We start from the raw sequence: 22,891 nt of genomic DNA on the forward strand, positions 1-22,891 counted from the left end.
GCATTCTAGGGCCAGTAATAGCTTAAGAAATAATGTCAAGTCTCTCCTATTTCATTGTGATGACCCCTGTATTGTGATAATCTCACCAGAGCACAGTGAGGGTTTTTTTCACCAACATCACTTAAAATAGTGAAAAATATCATTTTATGACAAAGGAGAAAATATTATGAAAATATAACCATGGCAATCATTACCTAACATGCTTTTATTTTTGAATACTGTATGAAAAATGCAGTTGTGGCCCTTTCTGGATAAATGGAATATTAGTCATATTAATGTTCAAGAATTCAAAATTTCCTTATTTGAAAAACTGTATATGCTTAGTGCTACTGATAAATGTGCAAACAAATTACATAAATGGAAACACACGTTTACTGGAGTGTGTTTATTTCAAGGAGGAGTATTCTTTAAAACAAAAAGAATAATAAAATGTAATTTCTCCATGAAGAAAAAAAATTAATTGGTCTTTTCTTCACTGAAGTTTGCTGCTTTTTATTTTTATTTTCTACAATGATATCAAAATTGATTCAGCAACTGTCATGTAATATCATTCATTGTTTCCATTAAATTATGAAACATCTAGGATGCTATGCCTAAAGTGGACCAATGAGAAAATGGCAATTGTGTCCTAATATTGTCAAGGGGAAACATGAGGGACAGTAGGTTATGTGCCACAGATGTAGATGGATACATTAATGCATCCTGAAATTTAGCAAATACTGGTGAGTCTTAAATATGCAATCAAAAAATAAAGTGAATAGTTGTTTCAAAAAGATGTCTTTGATCTCATTAAATTTCAAGGTGGGAAAAAAAATAAAGAAACCCCTTCTCATTGACTTAAGAGGGTTAAGGTCATTTTTGTGTACAAAAAGTCAGAGTAATGGTAGATATGTGTGGGTCCTTTTGTACAGTTGTCCTATTCTCTGCTTAATGCTCTTTAACTAGGGAAAGCTGTTGTGACAAAATGAATGGCACAGTATCTTCTAGCATTAAACTGTGATGTTGTCATGGAGTCTCTGTGTCTGGACACACTGTACAGCTATTTGACAGTATTACTTCAGCTAACATTAGCATCCGAAAGCTCCTACCTTGCAGTTAAACAATTTGCATAGGACTTCACAAGAAAACCTGAAATTCCTGAATGTGCTGCCATTGCTCTCAACATAGTGCCATAAAATAACTTGACAGGGATTGTCTTGCTCATACCTTGGCCCAGGGTATGGGTTTAAAAAAACCAAAACTTCATTTTGATTGCATTCCTTGGACAATATAATTAACAACAGTTTCCTGTGGTTAGTTTATTACTAATCACAATCAACATGCAAGTCAAACTACATCACCGATTCCCTTTGACTTAGTTGGGTTTTCAAAGTATGCAAACCATACATTTTAAAGTACACTGCTTGTGTTTAATATGTAATTCACATCTAAAACTATAGGATTTTAGAGCGACTGTGAATCGCTGAACAAGCTTCATTTGTTTCATCTTTACTTTTGTGGAAGACCAACCATCATTGACATATTTAATATAACATGGAAAATGAATGTGCAGCAGTTACAGATCTACCACAGTTTCACCAATGTGTGGCTTTTCTAACCACCTGCAGAATCTTTAAAGTTTTCGTCAGGTGTTGCAGTGATATGACATCCCTCCTGCCTTGCCCAAAGATGAAACATCTTGTGATCTTAAGTATGTTTACAAAAGATCACTCAAGGCAAAGATGAGAGCAAGACATGTAAACTTAAATGATAATTCTTGTCTGTCTTCCTTGCAAACCTTCCATTTTAGGAGGCAGACATAAAAGGGCTCTTGAAATGATTGGACTAGAATCAAAAGAAAAATTCCTCTGCATTATTTACTTCAGTGAACAGTTAGAATCAGCTTTTTATAAGACTGGTTTTCCATTTTACTAGCAAAATTTCTTTTATCTTTACAAAAGATTTTCCAGACCCTGGCAAATAAAAGAGGAATAAAGCTTTCCTCTGTACATGAAGATAGCTTTCAGTCAACATCAGCTGATACTTAGTGAACTTTTCTGGAGTTCATCTGCTGTGTAAAATGGGTATTGATTCTGTTCAGACCACAACACAGTGAACTTGATTCTTCATGAAGTTTTAGCCTTTAAGAGATCACATAGAATGTTGAGCCTGATAATTTACAGTTTTTTAAAATTATTAATTTGGAGCTATTAGTGCATACATTATTTCATTTATTTATAGCCTCAATTCCTGATTTAATAAGAATTCTATTTGCTTAGTTCAGCTTTCAATAACTGCACTGTATTTCCTCTCAATTATATGCATATACGTATAGCTTTCTCCATGAAAGTCCTTCTTGCATTTGTGTTAAAACTTGTAGTGATCAATGAGAATGGTGGGCTCAACACTTCGAAAAACAATTCCTGCTTAGTTACTCATGTCTGAAATTTCACTCAACCTAAATCACTGAAGACTGCTCCTACCAGACTAATACAGGATCAGCCTATCAGGACGTTTTAAGCTAAACAACAAGAGAAATATCACCAGGCTTACAGGAATTTATTTTAGCATTGCATACAACCAACATGTAGCCAAAATCCTGCATTTTTTTAACATCCAGAGCTTACACATGCCTGGGAACTAGAGGATAAGCTAAACCTCATTTGCTAGCTTTTTGTGAAGAAGGGAGGAGACATCTCCATCCATGGAGCTCTGACTCTGCAGTCATCTGGCCACCCGCTGCCACCCCTGAGGCACCGCTGCTCTGACACATCTTATGATGCTGCTAGGGCTGCCTTATTTCTTTTGACTGTTTACATTTTAGACATGACAGAACAAAGCTTCCTGCAGCAGGAGTAATTTTAAATGCTTTTCTGTTCGCTTTTGTTAGGCTCACTGACTTAGCTTTATTTGATCTATTTAAGCTGACCCTAGTTTCTCATGAAATCCTTTTATGTCTTTTTCGTCCATCTTTTCCCAGTATTTTACACATAACTAAAACTGGATGAAAAGTGATTAAAAATGATGCTATGGAAGGAATTCTAATAAAATTAGTCAAAAAGTGAGCTCATGAATTAGTGAAACTGTATCTTATTGCTAGGGAACAAACTGTGAGCAGATGGATTAGTTCCACTCTATCAACTTTATTAATATGGCACTAATAAATGACAGAACAGTTGGCATACTGACTTCTATTCAACCATCTCCCTCTGTCCGGCTGCATTATGCTGTGACAGATGAACCTCCAAAGATTCAGAGGTCCAGGCTGATTCACAACAACACCCAAAAGAACTAAACTGAAACAAAGCTCTCGGATGTACAAAATAGGTCTGGAAAGCTCTCACAAGAAGAGAGGCAGTCTCCCAAGAAATTTCAGTTCACTATTGCTTTTGGCTGAGAAACAGTTACTATTGTTATTCATCAGGCACTAAGACATAGATGAAGACATTGCCTACTTCAAAAGACACACAAATCCATTAAACAGAGAATATGGGATTAATGGGTTGAACCGATGGAGTAATGTGTCCATGTGTTGCAGCTATGTTTTAAAGGAAAGAAACTTCCACCACTGTGTTTTGCAAGGAACCTAATGTGTTCCATCTGCAAAAGTGGGATAATATTTCCCCAATGATCCCAAAGGCACTGTCACAAAAAAAAAAAAAACACATTAAAGGACTATGAGATGCTCAGTTCCATACTGATCTGGTAGGGACCATAAAAACACTTTAGAAAAGCAGTCTGGGCACTCAGAGGGTTGGAACATGCAATGCACATACACCAGTAGGAGATGGGAATGATGTGAAAAGCTGAGATTCTGTCCAGATTGTCAAGGCATGGTGGAGACAACAGAGAACAGTTTCAAATGTGAACAAAGTGCAGCCATCAGTCCCAATTGTTCTCAAGGTCTCATTTGCACCATTCATGTTGTTGCTATAATTCTTATTATTTTATTTTAGGAATACAAGCATGCCATGAATTGCAGGATTTTTCTCTCAATCACAAGTTTCTGCACAGAAATTTTTGGGGGAGTTATATGCTTTATGTTATATGCTTTAACCAATGATGGATGTGTGTCATATCTACACTATAGCTTTACTATCTGCTAAAGAGCTTTTGAAAATCCCAGTGGGTGCCTCTCTACAAAGACAACTGTCTCAAAGCAAATACAGATTATAAGAACAAATTTCATCTTGACACTAGAGCAGATGCAAAGTGGTTTTCTCTGTGCTGAGAATGCTAACCTCACACAGAAAGCTAAGAAACTGTTTAGGGAAATGAGTGCTGCTTTTAAAGAGAAAATATTGCAAGTTTCATAACACTGTTTTAGTACTTTTTGTGTGTGTGGAATATAAAACAATCCTTTCAATCTATGAATGATTTTGGTTCAATTCCATTTTACACCATGTTTAATCCACATAATGTCAGTTAGACTCTTTATTTGCCTTCCTGCTCCCAAATACTAAATAGTTCAAAGTTCTACATCTGTGACCCATAGAACAAAAACATTCACACAAGGGCTAAAAAGCATGACTCTTAATCTAGCAGAGACTTGTGAATTATGATTCTGAACAACAGAATTAGTTGAAGGAAGATGGCTGGATGTGAAATCCAACTCCATTATGAATGAAATATTGTAAACAAAAATTTTGGAAAATAATTCAGATTGTACCTAAGGATAATTACAGATTTTTTGTCAATATTTGAAGTTAACATCTGCATGGATATTTTAACTGCTTTCTTAGCAATCATGTTTTCCCAGTGCAACTAATGATATTTTTCCCAAGCAAGAACAATGACAGTTTCGAGCTTGTATGCTTTATAAACTAAAGACACAAAGCAAGAAAAAAGAGAATGAAAAGAATTTAGCGCTTCTTTCACCCTCAAAGTAAAGATAAAACAGGAACATGGAATAGCAGATAGAGGCATTTTACTATCTTAGGTTCTTGCTGTTTTTTTGTTTGAAAAGTGAGAGGGTAATGTTGACTTGGAGACTTTAAGAGCTGCATCATGTTTGAATTCCCACTTAATCCTCCTCTTACTTTCCCTCGATCTTTTCACAGTGCAAGCTCTGAATGTGAATTGACTTGAATTTTGTCAAGTCCATTATCTGAAAATGGGGACTAGCGTGAGAAAACCATGTGCTTTATCAGTGTAAGTAAATATTTTATGTGATAATCAAAGGAATTATTAGGTATTTATGGTTCTCTCTCAGTAAAGTGCCAATGTGGCCCTGATTGCTTTCCCTTATAATTAGGTTGAAAATGTGCTATATTAGCTGGGAAATCCCACAGTCCTGTGGCTATTTTTAAGGAGCATTCTTTTCTACCCTCCCATCCTCAGGGTGTATGGTATTCACAGTTCACGTTGCAGAGAGATCTATACACTTTACTATGTGCAAGAGGAGCTTAAGCTCTAGCCTTTCCCCTTTGCATTTAGACTAAGACCTTTATATCACAGCTGTGACAAACACAGTAGAACTTCTCAGACTGAACAGCTATCACTACATTCAGAAAATACGAGAAGGTATGAGAGAAAAAATGAGTTGAAAGCATTACTTTACATTCATGGATTCTGAAACTTAAATACTTTGATAATTAATGCAATGCATTGAAAAAACTTGATAGCCACGGACTCAGTCCAGCAAGCTACATATCTGCTAAAGCTACTGTTAAAGTTCCTTTTCACAGTAAGCAAGGTTTGCAGATTTATCTCAGCGTTTCAGGGTTTACCACAACAAAATTACGTTTTCCTCGCTTTTAACACAAAATCCTGTAGATGTTGCAAGAACACCTATTAACTCTTTTGGGTTTGGGGGATACTGAGGTTAAGATTCCGAGGAAAGATTTAGGATGTTTGGGTCCAGTTCACAACTCTGCCTCTTATTTTTTGTATCAGCTTGGGCAAATGACTTGGAGCTCCATCTGACACTACTTATGCCTCTGATGTATCATCTTGAAACCCACACTCAGTTATCACATCCTCCTAAGTGCCTAATTTCTTCTAATGGGCACAGGGAAAATCACTCATAGTTCAGCAGAGCTGTTAGTCAGCCCCTTTAGCCCTAACAGAATTCAAAACTCTCTTTGTTCAAGAAAGTCCAAAAATCAAGTATTAGCTGTTCTCAGGACATACCACCGGGAGTGTGCAATGCACAAAGCATTAACTGGTATTTCTTTGGTAGAACACTTCTCTGTGATATAGAAAAAGAAATTTAAAGTCTCTCTTTCAGCTGATTTGCAGCAGAGCTTTCATTTCAAGCTCCCAATCTCTTGCTTCAAGTCAGTGGGCTGTAGGCTGTTCTGGGCAGCTCAGTGTCTCCCAAGGAAGTTGTTTGTATTTGCTTTGTACATACAATTAAATATTGAGTCGTAAAGAGCCTTGAACCTGCTCCACCTAGGTGTGTGCAAAGAATGTGGGGTGAAACCGGATGGAGGGAGCACCCCTAGTCTCCCTGTTAACTGCTGCCCAAGAAAGGACTGACTGAAGTAGGCACTTAACTCCCTGAGAGGCCAGGCGGCAAGTCAAAGTGGACGGCAGGCTCTCCTCTAACCCCAGACTGGATGTGTAACTCCCAGAGAAAGTTGCACTTAAGGTACATTCCTTTCCATAGGATTTTCTGCTGGGCAATGCATCTGAATCCCTTATCACTGTGCTGGTTCATGTAGAATCTTGGTTTTACAAGCTGAATTCTTCTATTTCAAATTTTAAAAAGGTTTGTACCCAGACACTTTTTTTTTTCTTTGTTTCCTTCCCCCAGTTATATTGTTCTACTAAAAAAATTTAAAGCTTTCTCTGCAAGCTTTGCCTCACTAATAGTTGCTTACAGAATGCATAAGGAGCCTAGTTACACTGTTTGGATGTGATGTATTTCCCTAGGCCTGAGAATGTTTAACTCTCTCTCTCAGCTGATTGCCCTGGATTCTCCTGCACATCCCCTGAACATGAGAAATGAAATATAATACTGATTTTTTTTTTAAACCACAATATTAATAATGAGTAGCAAGCTGGTGTCTGCCAAATGGGATGCAGAAGAACTAAACTCTACAAGTCCAGTTCAACAAGAGCACCAATTTTCCTTCCTTTTTTTTTTTCCTTCTCATTAAAAGAAACATAAATGGAAGGCTGAGATTTCCTTTCTAAGTCTAAATTGAGCCTAAATTGGTCCAAAAGATTGAAAAGGTGTTAGTGAGCCATGGATGGTATGACAACAAATTTTCAAGAGCTTTGCTGCCTTGGAAAAGTTTTCAAAAACAAAGCTAAGGAAATAATAAATAAACTGATAAATTGATATAAAAAAATCTGAAAAGTATAGTACTTTCATTATGTTATGTTGGATGCAGGGTGAAGCAAAATGGATTTTGTTTAGGGAATTAGTGCACAGACTTTGTTCTCTGTGGCATACTAGGTTTTGGAATACACATCAGAGCTATGCATGATCTAGGAACATTGAGGAAGCCACTAATACAGGCTTAGAAACACCAAATGGAAGACTTCTGAAACTTTCCCCAGACAATGCCAAAAATCCCAGCAAGTTCCTGCCTTTCATGTAAAGACGGAGTCTACATATGTGTGGAGGCTTCACTCTAATGGAAAGCATGCTCGTGTCTGGTGGACAACAGGAGGTTTTTCCCTCTGCGTATTTACAGTCTGCAGTGACACGCGCTTCAAGAGCCCGAGCACGCAGCCAACTTCATGCAGCCACGTGCTTTGATGTTGGCTGTCTTTAATGGTGTCCCTGGGAACAGCTTCATGCAGCCACGTGCTTTGATGTCGGCTGTCTTTAATGGTGTCTCAGGGAACACGCAGGGCCAGATCCTCAGGGCAGTTGTGTTGAACACCTGAGCCATTCAGGTCAACTCCCAAGAGACAAACACACTCCTCTTCACAAGCCAACACACCTAGTAAAAGGACCTATGCACACTGTCCAGTGAGTGGTGCAAATGATTTGTCTGCTTAATACCCAGTTTGAAATGAAAAATACCAGCCAGGTATAGAAAGTATTAAGGACATAGGGGTGTGCCGTGGAGCCAGGCCTGAGCCTGGGGATATCAGTTTTATGGAAGGTGCAAGAAGAAGAAAAGAGGCATGAGAAATAGATGTTTGCTGATTGCAGTGCCTCCATTCCAAGCAGGGCTGATCCCTAATGCTTTGCGTTTTTCCAGTGGGTGAAAAGTCATAGGGGCTGGCAGCCTGGCAAGCAGCAGCCTGAGCCTTTTCTATCTGACTCTGTTTATTAAGCAACCTTTGATGAAGGGCCTATCTCTGAAAAAGGGTCCATCTCTGAGGCTTTTCTGGCCAAACATCAGACCCTTGTCTTATTAAGATATTAGACTGCTTATTTAAGTGAGTCAGAAGACAGGTTCAAAGATCTTGAGAGGGTGCATTTTTGGAAACAGAGCTTTTACACATATCTTTAAAACTGTAACCAGCAAATATTTAATGAGAAATCTATTACTGACGTAAAGTTTAGAGCCTTGTTGAATACACAAAGAAATGTGAGGGCTAAAGCAAAGAATGTTTAAATGACATTTATAGAGTCATTTATACGAGGAAAGTCTCTGTGCAAATGTGCAGGACAGATGGACAGTGCATGGATAGGTCTCCATTACACACTATACATAACTCAAATTGAAGCTATGTATATTCAGAAGGTGCTGTATAGGCCTACAGTAGTGCAGGAGGGAAGACTATGACTTTTGCTCTACAGCTGCAAAAGAGCAACTGAAGATTTAAGAAGTGGTAGAGGGTTTTTTCCTGCTTTTTTTCCTCTTCAGTTAAAAGCTTCAGTAAAAATAAAATACTTAAAAGGAAATCAGTCAGCATCATTCAAGATTAGTTTCTTGGACAATGCACACAATGAAGACTGTCTCAAACCAGAAAAAATAAATGTATTAACAGACAGTATCTGCTTATCATTTATACTTCCCTTCTACAACAGTGTGGCTTACCATGAAAAGAATGAAGTAATGAAGGACTGATTTGCCTTTGAAAATCAATACATATTTCATTCAAAAGAACCTTTGAGTTAGAATATTTTCCTTGCTGTCTAATAGCTATGTCCAGCACTAAATTTTACATATCCCCAGATACTCATTTCATATACACAGCTGGGAGACAGGAGTAAGAGAGGCAAATTTGTTTTCGTAGAACACTTACAAATCTGGCCATGTAGTAATTTATTTTCTAAATTATAATGAGGTCAGAATTGACTCTAATGAATTTGCAGCACACTTGCTGCTATAATCACAGAAGTGAATTTCATGGATTTTTTATTAATCATGATCTTTTTCAAAAGGTACTGATTAAAGGTTTGCCTTCTGGTGCCCAGCAGACTGAAAATGCAGTCCCCTTACAGCTTGATTGGCTTACTGAACAGCAGACTGCTTGCAGGTAGCTTTCACACATGGGCAGAAACAGATTGCATGCAGTTAGTGCCAAATGAGCAGATTGAAGTTAGAATTTGCCCCGCTTTCTCCAACAGCCTGCTCACAGTAATTTACTACTGCATGTCCTTTTATTCAGCTAATCAAGCAGCCACTAGTTGAACAAGGCCTCCCTCACAAAAACCAAGTAATTACTTCTGAAAACTGAATACTGTGCTTAGTGACAATGCTAATTCTACAGCACAAGGCATGATAAGTGATGCTGAGTTGAAGCCTTGCTTTGGTCAATACTAAGATCACATTAGCACAGAGGTGGAGCACATTGGAAATAGGAAAAAAAACTTAAAAATCGGAATTTAGGCTCCCTCAACAGTGTATTAAGGCAGTTAGTTACTACTTATTAGTCACCTAGGTTCTCCTGACCTACACAAATAGCTTTATACAGCAATTTACTGTCCTTAATAGACAGATGTCTGGAAGATTTGTGTGATTCACTTCAAGTCTAGGGAGCAATGAGGAGGCAGATAATGCAGCCAGTGCAGCACTGCAAGCATAACTGAATCAAAGCGAGTCAGGTTGTTCCCCCTGAAATGTCAGAAATGTGCTAACTGCTGGTTTTCTTGCAAGGACAGAGGCTGCACTTGGATCTGGGCAATGTTCCAGACCCAATCTATTCTTGCCAAGATTCGGCACTTCAAAGAAATAACTCTGTATAGAGCTAAGGACTCCTCCACCTTTCAAATGTATTTTGTCAGCCTATGAGGTGTTTTGTGTTTAACTTTCTTGTGTCCACTAATAAAATGTATTGCTGTAAATTCAGGTTTCTGGAGATGTGGAACAAGTTTTTCCTTCAGCAAAGCAAGCATGGATACATTCACATCCTGTACAAAACCCTCCCACACTATAACTCACATTGTTTTTCTGACAGGATTATTTGATTACAGGCAATCCCCCCTGAGCAGCTCTGAAACCATAGACTGAATATTATCTTATTGCTTCAATATTTCTGCCCAGACAGATGAACAGTCTAGCTGATGGATTGCTCTTGGCCTGGCTATACTTCTAGTTAACCATTTTTCATCTTCCTACTTTTCCTCGGTAAGATACTGGATATCTTGCAACAGGAATTTTACTCAGGAGTGTTTGTCCAGTAGTAGCACAGGAAAACCTCTACAAATCTTGAGCCAAACACACAGCCCAGGCTCCCTTCAGTGTGAGATCTCTTCCATGTGGCAAAGGGCTGCCAGAATTTACTGTGGATTCTGAGACCCTGGCGTTGTGGCAGACCTGGCTGTTACAGAAAACTAAAATATTTCCAGTTTAAATCAGACTCAAAGGATGTACTACAGACAAAAGGACTGAGATAATGGAAGGGATCTGTTCCAGTAAACATTAGATTACAGTGTATTGTGATATAGCATAAATTAGATACCATTATATACTGCATACTGTAATCTATTAGATACATGATAGTAATTTAGCAAAGGTTAAATTAAGTATTAGTGCAAGCATGTCATCTTTCTTTCACTTCTTTTTAATTCCCTCCTTCTTCATTCTTTCTAGAGCCTTTTTGTCGTTTGACAACAGTAGGTATTGTATAAACTTTACAGTCTTTTATAGAAATAGACAGATGTGGAGTAATCTTGCTATGCAGATTCTGTACCCTTCAGCTGCTAATACCTCTTTCTCTCATAAAAATGGCAGTTCTGCATGACTGAATAAGAGGAGGATAATTCTAGAAAAGTACTCATGTTTGATAACTTCTTTTTTATCTGCAATGATTTTTTCTTATTACTAACATGAGAAAGACAGTAAGAAAGCTCAAGGGAGTCAGTAAGGGGAAAGGGAAGCATGAAGGCTATGGGTTAAGTGAACAGTAAACTGTTTTCCCAGGGCACACAGCTGTCTGGATGTACTATGTTACAGCAACTGAACAGAACTGCTTAAATAATTGTTTGCAATTGTTGAAAAATATTTGGAAATACTTCAAAATGCCTCTGTTCCGCAATATTAAACCTGCCTTGTATCATGCTGAATGAAAAAATATAAGAAGAAACTAAATAATTGGCTGCTACTCTGAAAGCACTGCATTACTATTTCCATGTAGAGTGAACTAAAAAGTAAACTTACAGCAGATAAACTCCAGCTTCACATTTTGTACTGCAAAATGTCCATACAAAGACTGATCTTAAAAAACCACCACACAGAGGTTATGGTGATTAAATAACCTCCTCCTTCTGCTGATGAACCTCAGCATCTAGCATTCTGGAGAATTAAAAGGTAAGAAGGTTCAAAAAATTACTTCAATGTAGCTATGAAAGCCCAGACACACAGAGGTTCCAAATGGCCTTCACATTACCACATTCAATGGCTTGGGATTGACTCCACTTTCTCCTGGAAAAACAGCATGAACCCCTTCCCTGTCTCAGAGGGCAAAAGCAAAGCTTCATGTAAGTGAAACCTGGATGCACTGTAAGGCACTTCTTGCAAAGCAAAAAAGCTGTCTCCATCCTCTTCTGCCTTTCTCACCCTTCAGTAACTGACTGAAGTAGTGAAATTAATTCTGAGTTAAAGCCAAAGAAAAGAGGTGCTGTCATTATTTAAGAGTGCTGGTGGTCCACTGGCAGTGTGCTGTTCATAACCAGTTTTTACAAGAAGTTGGAGATGTCCCAAGATTTTTTTTATGTCTTCTGATTAACCTCAGAGGCAGCTGTTGAGTGCAATTATCTCAGAGGTCCACAGGGCTGACAAGTACCTCTCCATGGCAAAAAGAATGAGTTCCAAAAGTAATCTTTATCCTTTTATAATGCTTAATAGTGAATTAGCCTCAAATGCCAAGAGCTAATGCAAGGTGCAAGTTGCCCGAATACTCATTTTTGTACCCTACCATAAGCAGCTCACTTACATGAGTTTTTTTCCAACAGAGAAACTCTTTAGACTGGCTGGCCCTTCTTTTCTGAAGTACAAGTTCCTTCAGAAGCTTTATAGACAGTAACAGTATCAAAACCCCACAATGTCAAATCATGGTATGCTGTCAGAAAAATGACAAATGGAGTGAAAGCATAGTGATCATAACTTTATAGTGATTTTATCTGGAATAACTTGCCGCTTGCAACATCCACATGTGCAGTGTTTAAGGGATTGTCTGACCACATGTTGCTCTGCATCTGTCCACCAAAAAGCAGAGATCTGTTTGCACTGTGTAGTGCTCTGGAACATTATAATACTCCCAGAAGTATTTCTGGCTTATAAAGCAAGAAATGGGTTACCTTGAGGCTGTGGTATGTTCATCTGTGTTTTATACGCTGCAGTTTTAACACCCTTCATATTTTGTGAATTGTATTAGTTACTTCAGATGTCAAATGATAAAATTTCAAAATGAAAAGGCACTTCTAATCATTAATAGAAACTAACACATATAGCTTTGAATCTTTCACATCATAATGACTTGCCACAGTCAAAGAGCACATCTGATTTGGTTTACATCTCTTGAAAATGTAAAACTTCTTCCACACAGTTCACAAAAACATAAGAGTCACAAAATCATTTCAGTTGGAAAGAATCTCAGGGCATCTCTAATCTAACCTCTTGCTCCACATGGACTCAGCTATGAGATCTGATCAGGTTACTTTGTCTATTCTGGTCTTGAAAACCTCCAAAGATGGAGCCTGAGCAACCTCTTCTTGGCAACCTCCTCTAGATAGGAACCATCCCTGAAACCTTCTGCCCTCTGGGTTAAAAAATACTATCTCCCTCAGCCTCTCCTCAGAAGACAAGTGCTACAGGCCAAATGTGCCCTCAAGGTTTTTTTGTGCTGTAGCTTGTCATGTAGACAACCAGCTGAGACCTCATGGTGCTGAGATTCAAGCTAGAAATAGATATTCCTTTAATTTTGTCAGCAGAGGTTGATTAGTAAGAATTCTGAGAATTTATATGCCAGACTAAATGCAGTGGAAAGCACATCTAAGAGATTTCCATAATCTTTAAGAGTTTATTGACATGTAGGTGATGCCAGTTCAAATCCTTTATGTACTGATTGATGGGGGTTTGGTTAATGGTTTAAGTAAAAAATCTCTAGTGGGATAAGTAGAGTCTAACTCTAAAGAAGGGGTTCATCTGGCATGGGGATTCTTCTCCACTTTAGGCAAGTGTTTCATAGATTAAAAAGCACCCAAACCAACCACAAGAATGAAAATCTTTACAGTGTGAACTGTAGATAGAAATCCTAATTTAACCAACTGCACTATACTTGTGGTAGTGAATATTTATTTGAATGATTGCAAGTTCGACAAGCCCTCATTTGACGTTACTAGTATTTTAACTCCTACTTAGATAGTCTGCAGCTTCAACTAAACAAGGAGCTGTAATTTAACACTCACTTGGAGTTAACAATTAAGTCTGGTTATTTCCAAGTCATTCCCTGGAGGATTGCCTTTCCCCATTCACTTTACTGAAGACTCAGGGACTAATGCTCTAGTTTAGGCATCTGAGAGAGAAGCCCAGATTTGGATAGGGATGAACACCTCTCTCCATTGTGTTTGGGGGATCTTCAAACACACTACAGACACAGGGAATTGAGATAAATATAGATGTATTTAGGATGACTACGAAATCTGAAGTCCATTTTATGACAAAGATGAGCTATTGACATGAGTATTGTATCATTAATGTTTTGCCATGTAAATTGATGCTTTGTCTCATATTCTTATTTATAGGTGCCCTGTAAGTTATGACAGAGCAGCCGATGCCATCTATAGTGAAAGGATGGAGAGTAGCAGCTCTAGAATTTTTTTGGATCATGCCAAGATCAATGAGCCTTCTGAAGGAACCAGAATAATGCCCATTTGCCACAGAGGGAAATTACTGTAAGTACCCCCCTAACACAGGAGCTCTCATGGAGAGTTAATGCAAAGTCAATGATCTTGTCAAGAGGAATAGAATTAATCTAGGTCCTTAACACTACAAGTTTCCAAGCTTCTTAAAGTCCAGCACTTGCTCATCAAGTGAGAGAGTCAAAACCACATTAGAAATTAAGTGTATGATGTGCTTTTTCCATCTTGACAGACACCTACCCTTACGACTTAGACACCATCTATTTCTTCTTTCCAGGAAGTAAACTTTTCCAGAAACTCCTTACCTACTTTCAACCTTGGTATTTATAGGTTAAGGAACACTTTTGAAAGAGCACAGATTGGCAGGTTGGGACTTCAAAACTCAAAAGAAGGAAAACAAACAAACAAACAAGTACATTTTTGAATCTCTGTACTGTATGTTAATTTGCTATACTGTCCATATCGTATTACAAAATAATAAAAGTAAATAATAATATTTAAAGATCAGCTTTTATATCTCAAGGGGTTTTGAACAAGTTATAATGTGTTTCACACCTAAAGGTAGGAAACAGTCACAACAGTACATGACTGGAGTGAAGCTTTATAACTTCATAAGGTGAGGGGTGAACATTTTGAGGTTTTATTTCATAGAAACCAAAGACAGAGCCTTCAGTCTTATCACTGGTGGGTTTATTTCTCTATTGTTTATTTAAATTATAAATTGCATTCCTAACAGATGATAAAGCACTGGGTGAAGCGTAAAGTCTCAAGGCATATAAAGAAAAAGTAAAAAAAAAGCCACAAATATAGAACTGCAAATAAAATTATTATGGGGAAAGTGGTTTCACTGTTCAATTTCCTTCATCATCAGCCTTCTTTTTTCCCCCTCTTTTCTCTTCTTTCACTTGCTTTTCCAAAACAAACCTTTTTGCAAAAATCACATTACCTCTGTAATGACTTGACCTTGTGTTGGTAAGAGTTTTAGGAATTTTTAGTGGGTAGAATCAGATCTGACACAGGCCAGAACATATCATTTAGGAACATATGCTTTCATTTTGCTGCGATATATGTATACACAATATCCAGCACAAATCTTCAACTTCTGAATGTCATATCCATCTTCAGATACTCAGTAGTCACAAAGTGGCATCCCAGTTATGACAGCAGGTTTCAACTACATGTATTTCATGTGCTAGTGGACGCGATCAATATGGTGCTAAAGGAGTTTGGATCACACTCTTTTCCTTCTGTGATCACAAGACTCGTGGAATTTTGCATGTGTGAGTTGTCACCCATTTTACTGGGGTTGTTTAGGATGAAGGTTACACAAGTCACAAGGACAGGTTTCACCTGATCAAATATTAACAGCTGAAACACAGACGGTATATCTTTATAGCTAAGCCATGCAGACAACTAAAACAGATATTCAAAACAGATCAGTTGAACTGTGCCTTAAAACTACTGATTTTTCCCAGTAGATTACAAAGGCATCCAAAAGATGCTCAGCTCAGCTGTAAAGGCCTACTTTTTTGAAAACAGAAGTCAGGTAAAATGGATCCCATCCATAATGTACAGACTGAGAAAATTACTTGGGTCACAAAAGGCTTTCCCTTCATTCCACCACCATATTTTCATTTTTGCAGAATGGGGATCAAGGAAAATATTTGGTACAGAGAGTCAACATAAGCCATCAGTTACTGGAGCACACTTTAGAAAAGCACACAGTAGCTCTTCACATATCAGGTAAGCTCTCTGGCGACACATCATCAAACACATTTCTTTTAAGTCTGCTACAAAACACAGAGGGAACCCATACTGCTGTCCTCTTCTTTCCTACTGTCAAAAGAATAAGCAGCAGAAGATACTGCTACTATTTTTTCTACAGCAAACCAAATATAAAACTTAACGGGCCACAATAAACAGCAATTTCACACTCTGTAGAAGAAGCAGCCAAAGAACATATGAGCTTCAAATGGGTTTTGGAAACAGTTAATAGTGGGCAATAAGCCACAATAATGAAAAACAGCTTTGAGGCTAAACTGAAATCTGTACTAATTTCAATATCTTGCTTTCAAAGGGAACAACAAAATGTATTTTGAAGAGATGATACTCTTTCACACTTCTTTTTCAGCTGATTTACAGATTTTCCTGGGCTCCTGTCTAAAGCTGATGATTATTAATTTAATTTATTATAAACCAGAAAAGAAACAATCAAATTCCTATTGAGTATAGTATACCTTTAATCCATGACTCATTTTTCATCTGCTCTTTGCTGAAAGCAGCCACAAAATACAGAATTATTGAAGTAGAACAAAACAATTACAGTGCTCCATTTCATTGCCTGAAAAACTGTTCTTTCCAGCACAGGTCTTTGTCTTTATTAATGAATCTTTCAGACAGAGCATGGTTTATAATGCCTCACCTTAATTTGGCCTGTCAGGCATTCAAATACTGTTGAACCTACAAAACAGGGAATAAAGAGTTTCTTTCCCAACCTAAGCTCTGGTAGAAAGTATTATTAAAGAAGGTGCAGGTGATGTATTGACTCTGCTTTTCTGGGTTTGTGCCTGGAAGAGGTCTCTGAAAATGTCCCTTGGCTAAGGACATTGTCATTTCACCTATCTGGACCAAAAACCAAAGTCTCATAATAAAGTCTACTGCTATTTTGGTCCTCTATAGCTTTTGCCAGCATGATCTTCACACACAGTAGACCAAGCCAACATTTTTAGATTTCTATGCTTATTTTTGAAGTCTTATCTAGGCTTAAAATATAATACACAATAATTTTTATCATTAAAATAAACATTTTTCATGGCTAGACTAAAATTATTCTCAATAATTGAGACAAATTGATCTTTCCTTTATTACAAATAAGGAAGCCGTAAGCTTTCCTTCATGGGATTAAAACATAAGTAAGGCAGAGTGGAGTGTGTGTAGGTAAAATCTGTAACACAGTGTTACAAAAGGAAAAAAGGCAATCCAACATACTTCTGCTCAAGGGTACACCAGTGTATATGCAACAACAGCCCAAATTTTATTTTCGGAAATAACGAGATAGATTCCGCTCTTATAAATCAATAAAGATCTTGACAGGGTACTTTTGACTCTTCTGGTACCTCTGTGTTAATACACATTTCCAAGGTGGGGAATGTAGGATGACTAAAATTGAAAAAAAAGTAATCTTTTCAGTATTTGCATGTGATCACAAAAAGGTTTTCTTTTTGCAGCCGCTTTTTTTACTGTTTAATTTCTATCCTATTTCTGTTCTGTTGTTTCAAAAGAACAGAACTTTACATGCTCTGGCTTTGTTCAGCACACTAGAGCTTAGTATAAGTTTAACATATGTGACACAGCTGATGTTAATAAACATAAATGTCCCCTAAAGTAGTTTTCCATATTTATTTTGGAACAGATGTTTTACCTCTTTTCGTGTCCTTGGACACTGGTCATTCCAAGATACAATAGCAGCTGTGTGGCTAAAATGTATTTTGTTCAGCAAAAGTATCTTCCTTTCAGAAGGAACAAACACCAATATCAGAGGATCTTAACAGGAGAATTAATAATACTTTTCTTTCATTTTGCATAAATAGCCAGAAATTCAGAAAAAGTGTTAAGTGCTTCCTATGACTATGCTGTAAGAAAGAAGTTACATTAGAACTTTAACTCTTGTGACAATATATAGCTTCTCGTACTTTTACACACCAATTATCTTCAGATAGAAAAGGGCTTTTCAAACAAAATGCTTTTGTCTGTCTTCTCCATTTGGTGCTATGAACCTGACATAGAAAAAGTTTTCTGGAAAATGTATCAATTATTGAGTAAGCTGAATTTTGGGAAAAACATTAGAGTAGCAACATACAGCTGGAGGTCACTTTGCTAGCAATGAAAATATGTTTTCTGAAAATGTCTTTGTTTTCTACTACATCACAACTCATTAATTTAAACTAAGTAGACATAATAGCTTGCTTTGAACAATGGATTAAAGTAATTGCTTGCTTTGTTTTTATAGTTTTATGTAGACCATAACACCACAGTTCTGCTGACCTCCACCAACCTCATAATTCTTCAGCATTCATAAATGAAACCTTTATTCTTGAGCCCAGTTTCATTTTGAGTTAAAATCTGTATCATGAGTTTGCCTTTAATTCAGTGACTTCCTTTTTCAAATTCTGCCTTCATTTCCCTAATGTCCTTATGTATGGCTACATAGCTCTGTAACAGAAAGTTTACTGGAAGAAAAACAAGGGAAAAGTCTTATTGTTCTAATGATGGCATCCATCCCAAACAGTATTAGCCACAAATAATTGCTTCCTAAATTGCTCAGTTGGCAAGGAACATCTTGGTTTAAAACCCTCTTGACCTTTATCTTTACAGAGCAAAGCATTTATGAGCAAGATCTCTAGAAGTAAAAAGTCTCTGAATTATATGTCTCTCTTGTTTCACTGCTTTAAGATTGAATAGAAAGAGAGGTTTTTAAGCTCAAATATGAGAACTAATAGATAGAGCAAATCATTAACAGATCTATTTTATTACCAGTTTAGGCTAAGGTAAATGCAGTACGACACAGCTTTTTACAAAAAGAGTCTAAGCTGTGAGAATCACAGACACACAAAGCAGGAAAGAAACCCATAAACAAAGAAACCCATGAGGTCACCTCGTTTGTCCTCCTATACTGAAGCAAGATCAAGTTTACTAGAAGTTTTACTAATCTTATTTAAAGTCTTCCAGTGAAGGGCATTCCTCAACACAGTTTAAAAATGTCTGGGAGAAGCCACGTAATCCATTACGCACGGAATGCTAAGAAACGGTGATGGGTGAAAGGAATGAGCAATAATGTTCTTTGCCAAATATCTGTTTCCCATTTATTAATTCTTCTTTATAGGACCTTCCTTGGTTTCATAGATGGATCTATAACTAACTGTTATTAGAAAGGAATTAGCTCACAGGGCAAAAAGCAATTCTCTATAGATCCTCAGCTATAAAGTTAATTAAAAACAGTGCAATAGAGAAGAGATACTGGTTTGAATGAGTTTTTCTTCAAGCACAGGAAAGATTCAGAAAAAAAGTGAATTCAGGATTTTAAACCAAAAAGGATATTTAACCAAAAGACCTCATAAAAGTCTAGATTATTTATGTTCCTTTCAACTAAAAATGTTAAAAAATATGGACGCATATAAGACGCTGATTATAATCCCAGTTACTTTTACATTAATATGACTAAGAGTCAAATTCTTCTGAGTGGAGTTTTTGGTTAAATGTAATATGAAGAAGTATATGGTATCCTTTGGTCTTTGATGAACTCTCTCTTTCAAAACACCAGAGTAATGGTAGAGCAGCAAGATGAGTTTTTTATTTGAATGTGATGGGAAAGAACAGTGGTTTATAAAACCATAAATAAGAACGTTAAAGAAATAAAATGCATAAGACTAGAAAAACATTACTATTGAATGTGCTCCCTCTGCTGAACTAACCTGTATGAGAGTACTAGGAATATTTAGCTCCACATGAAGCAGACTTGGCACAGCATCTAGTTTGGTGAGTGGGGAGCTGCTATCTGGCTCAGCAGATGTTGCTTCTTCCTTATGATGCCAAGGGTCCAGCGGTTGAAATCTAGCTGCAGTCATGTGTAGTATACATATACAGCATGTCCAATCCTCAGCCAGGACTAAGTTCTCTACTAATTGGTTATATCCACTTGTACGTCTGGCTGCCAACAGGCAGGCACAAAGGATTATTTGTGGTATTTAGCAGAGTGGAAGTGCTATGGTCAACTCATACCTTCAAAGACAGGTGAAATTCTGCCAGATGCAGTGAAGGACACCCTGTTCTGCTCCATGGGGTGCACATGCAAAGGAAGTGAGAAAAGCTGTGTTCACAGGAATATTAAAAAAATGAATATATTATGGGATGGATTCTGGCTTGAAACATGCTCAACGTCCTTCACTGAGCTGTGAAGTGACCCATACAGCTGGGGAAACAGACTCGGTACTCAGCTAAATTTTTCAGATGCTACACCTGTGGGATCATAGAATAATTTAGGTTGGAACAGACATTAGGAGGCTCAAAGCAGGCAGAGATGTGATAACTCACTTTTTGAGGGTTCCTAAGTAATTTAAATTCCAGATACTGCAGTCTAGCAAACCTGGATGTTTTTCCTTTTAAATAGTCTACAAGTGATGACACCTCTGCTGAGGAGTCAGTACCAAGCAGCTGACCAACAGCAACTGAATGTGATACAGCAAAGAGTTGGTGCACTCCATCGTTTGATTAAAACACTTCTACTCAAAGGTGCCAAAGTGAAAGGTTTGAACTTCTGGAATGAACAAGCTGCAGAACCTTTTCAGTAATTCATTTTTGTCTGACGTTCCTTCTTGGAGTGTCCATCTGTGATCAATGTCATAGAATCATAGAATATCATGTTGGAAGGGACCTCGAGGATCATCTGATCCAACCTTTCTTGGCAAAAGTACAGTCTGGACAAGATAGTCCAGCACCCTGTCCAGCCGAACCTTAAAAGTGTCCAGTGTTGGAGAATTCACCATTTCCCTGAAGAGATTATTCCAATGGCTGGTTGTTCTTATTGTGAAACATTTTCCTCTTGTGTCCGATCAGAATCTCCCCAGGAGTAACTTGTACCTATGACCCCTCTTCTTTTTCGTGTGACTCCTTGTAAAAAGGGAGTTTCCATCTTCTTTGTAGCTACCCTTTAAATACTGGAACATGGTGATGAGGTGTCCCCCAAGGCTTCTTTTCTCAAGGCTGAATAAACACTGTTCTTTCAGTCTGACCTCACATGGCAGCTTCCTAGTCCTTTGATCATCTTTATGGCCTTTCTCTGGACATCTTCCACCATCTCTTCTGTATAGTGGGAACCAAAACTGAACACAGTATTCTAGATGTGGCTTGACAAGCACTGAGAAGAGTAGGATAATGACTTCTTTACCTCTGCTGGTGATGCCCTTGTTGATGCAATCCAGTATCCTGTTGTCTTTCTTTGCTGCTGCATCACACTGTTCACTCATACTGAGCTTGTCAACCACCAGGACCCCAGGTCCATTTCCATAGAGCTGCTCCTCAGCCAGGGCCTGTGCTTGCACTTCTGAATTATGTTTTCCTGGGTGCAAGACCTTACACTTGTCCTTGTTGGACTTCATCAGGTTCTTGTTAGCATACTCTTTCAGCCTATCAGGTCTTCCTGCAGGGTGGTTTTCCCTTCTGAAGTGTCCAGTTCCCCACTCAGTTTGATATCATCAGTAAAATTCATCAGGGTACACTTGATCCCATCACCCAGATCACTTATGAAGATACTAAACAGTGTTGGGCCCAGTATTTATCCCTGGGGACCCCACTTGTGACAGGCTGCCAGTTTGAAAACAAGCTGTTTACCACCCCCCGCCCCCCCCCCCCCCCCGACTGTGGCCTGTCATACAGTTCCTCATTCACTGCACAGACCACTTGTCTAGACCATAATGCATCTGCCTCTCTATGATGAGTTTGTGGGGAACCATGGTCAAAGTCTTGGAGAAAACCAAGAAGACAATGTCCACCACTTGCCCCACATCAACCAAGCAGGTTACTTTGTCGCAGAAGGAGATCAGGTTTCTTAAGCATGATTTGCCCGTGATGAATCCATGTTATTTTTTCCCAATCACATGCTTCATTTGACTTGTGATAGCCCCCAAAGAATTTATTCTATAACTTCCCCAAGGACTAAAGACTGGCAGGCCTAAATTTCCAGGATCCTCCTTTAAGCCTTCTTGTAGATTAGCGTGACATTAGCCTTCTTGCAGTCTTCTGGGATGTCCCCTGACCTCCGTGACTTCTTACAAATTATGGAGTGTGGCCTCACAACGACATCAGTCAGCTCTCCTAACACCTTTGGGCAGATAACATCTGGACTCATGGACCTGTAGAGATCAAGCTCCTGTAATAATTCATATATCAACTCTTCCTTCACAGTTTTTGTTTTCAAGGCCTGAGGCCTAATAGTGCTGCTAAAGATAGAGGTGAAGAAAGTTAGTTCACTTTTCCTCTTTAACAGTGGGACAGTATTTTCCTTCTGTTTCTGCTTGTTGTTTACATACCCAAAGAGCCCTTTCCTCTAGTTTTTGCCACCTCTGGCCAATTTGAATTCAAGCTGAGCTTTTGCTTTTCTAACTGCATCTCTGCATGCCCTGAAAATGCCCTTATAGTTCTCAATAGATATTTGTCTGCTTTTTCATCTCTGCTATGCTTCTTTTTTTGAGAACCACCTTTTTGAGGTTCAATCCATAATCCATCTCTGTAAGAGGTCAAATTACAGACATTGTTGCCTTAGTACAACAGTATTGATTTGAGACTGTGGAGAACTTAATTTTATAAACCAATAATAAAAAGCTTCTCTGATAACTGACTAGACAATTACATATTTTCATCCAGGCTGATCACTGGAATATGATTCAGAAGGAACCATTAAAGCCACCAACAGAAGCTGCTAGAATTTTTTAAGGTGATGTTACAGTAATTGTGAAGAACTTTATCTGAAAAAAATTTCTCTATTTTGATATATAGAACCTTATAGATATATATAGAGAGAGATATACATATGTATATGAACCTGGAGGAGATTTGGAACAACTGGAGAAGGCCATTCAGAATAAGGAAGATAGGAAACCACTGGGTCAGAGGCAGAAGACAAGGAAGATCATAGAATCATAG

The 22,891-nt window shown here is 37.9% G+C and overlaps 1 protein-coding gene across 1 annotated transcript in view; it reads right to left on the reverse strand.

The window, feature by feature from the left end:
- Nucleotides 1–21,348, reverse strand: part of LOC103775876 (cadherin-like and PC-esterase domain-containing protein 1) — a gene marked incomplete at its 3' end in the record, with an annotated part of 47,855 nt that extends 26,507 nt beyond the window's left edge. Inside the window, exons 1-2 of the mRNA XM_008943350.1 lie at nucleotides 21,138–21,348; nucleotides 19,666–19,901 (exon numbers count right to left, since the gene is read on the reverse strand). Of these exons, the coding sequence (XP_008941598.1) occupies nucleotides 19,666–19,901; nucleotides 21,138–21,348 (447 nt within the window). The remainder of the gene's footprint in view (nucleotides 1–19,665; nucleotides 19,902–21,137) is intronic.
- Nucleotides 21,349–22,891: the final 1,543 nt, after the last annotated feature.

This window comes from Merops nubicus, unplaced genomic scaffold (genome assembly GCF_000691845.1).
Source record: "Merops nubicus isolate BGI_N331 unplaced genomic scaffold, ASM69184v1 scaffold5317, whole genome shotgun sequence".
In the NCBI taxonomy this organism is placed as follows: domain Eukaryota; kingdom Metazoa; phylum Chordata; class Aves; order Coraciiformes; family Meropidae; genus Merops; species Merops nubicus.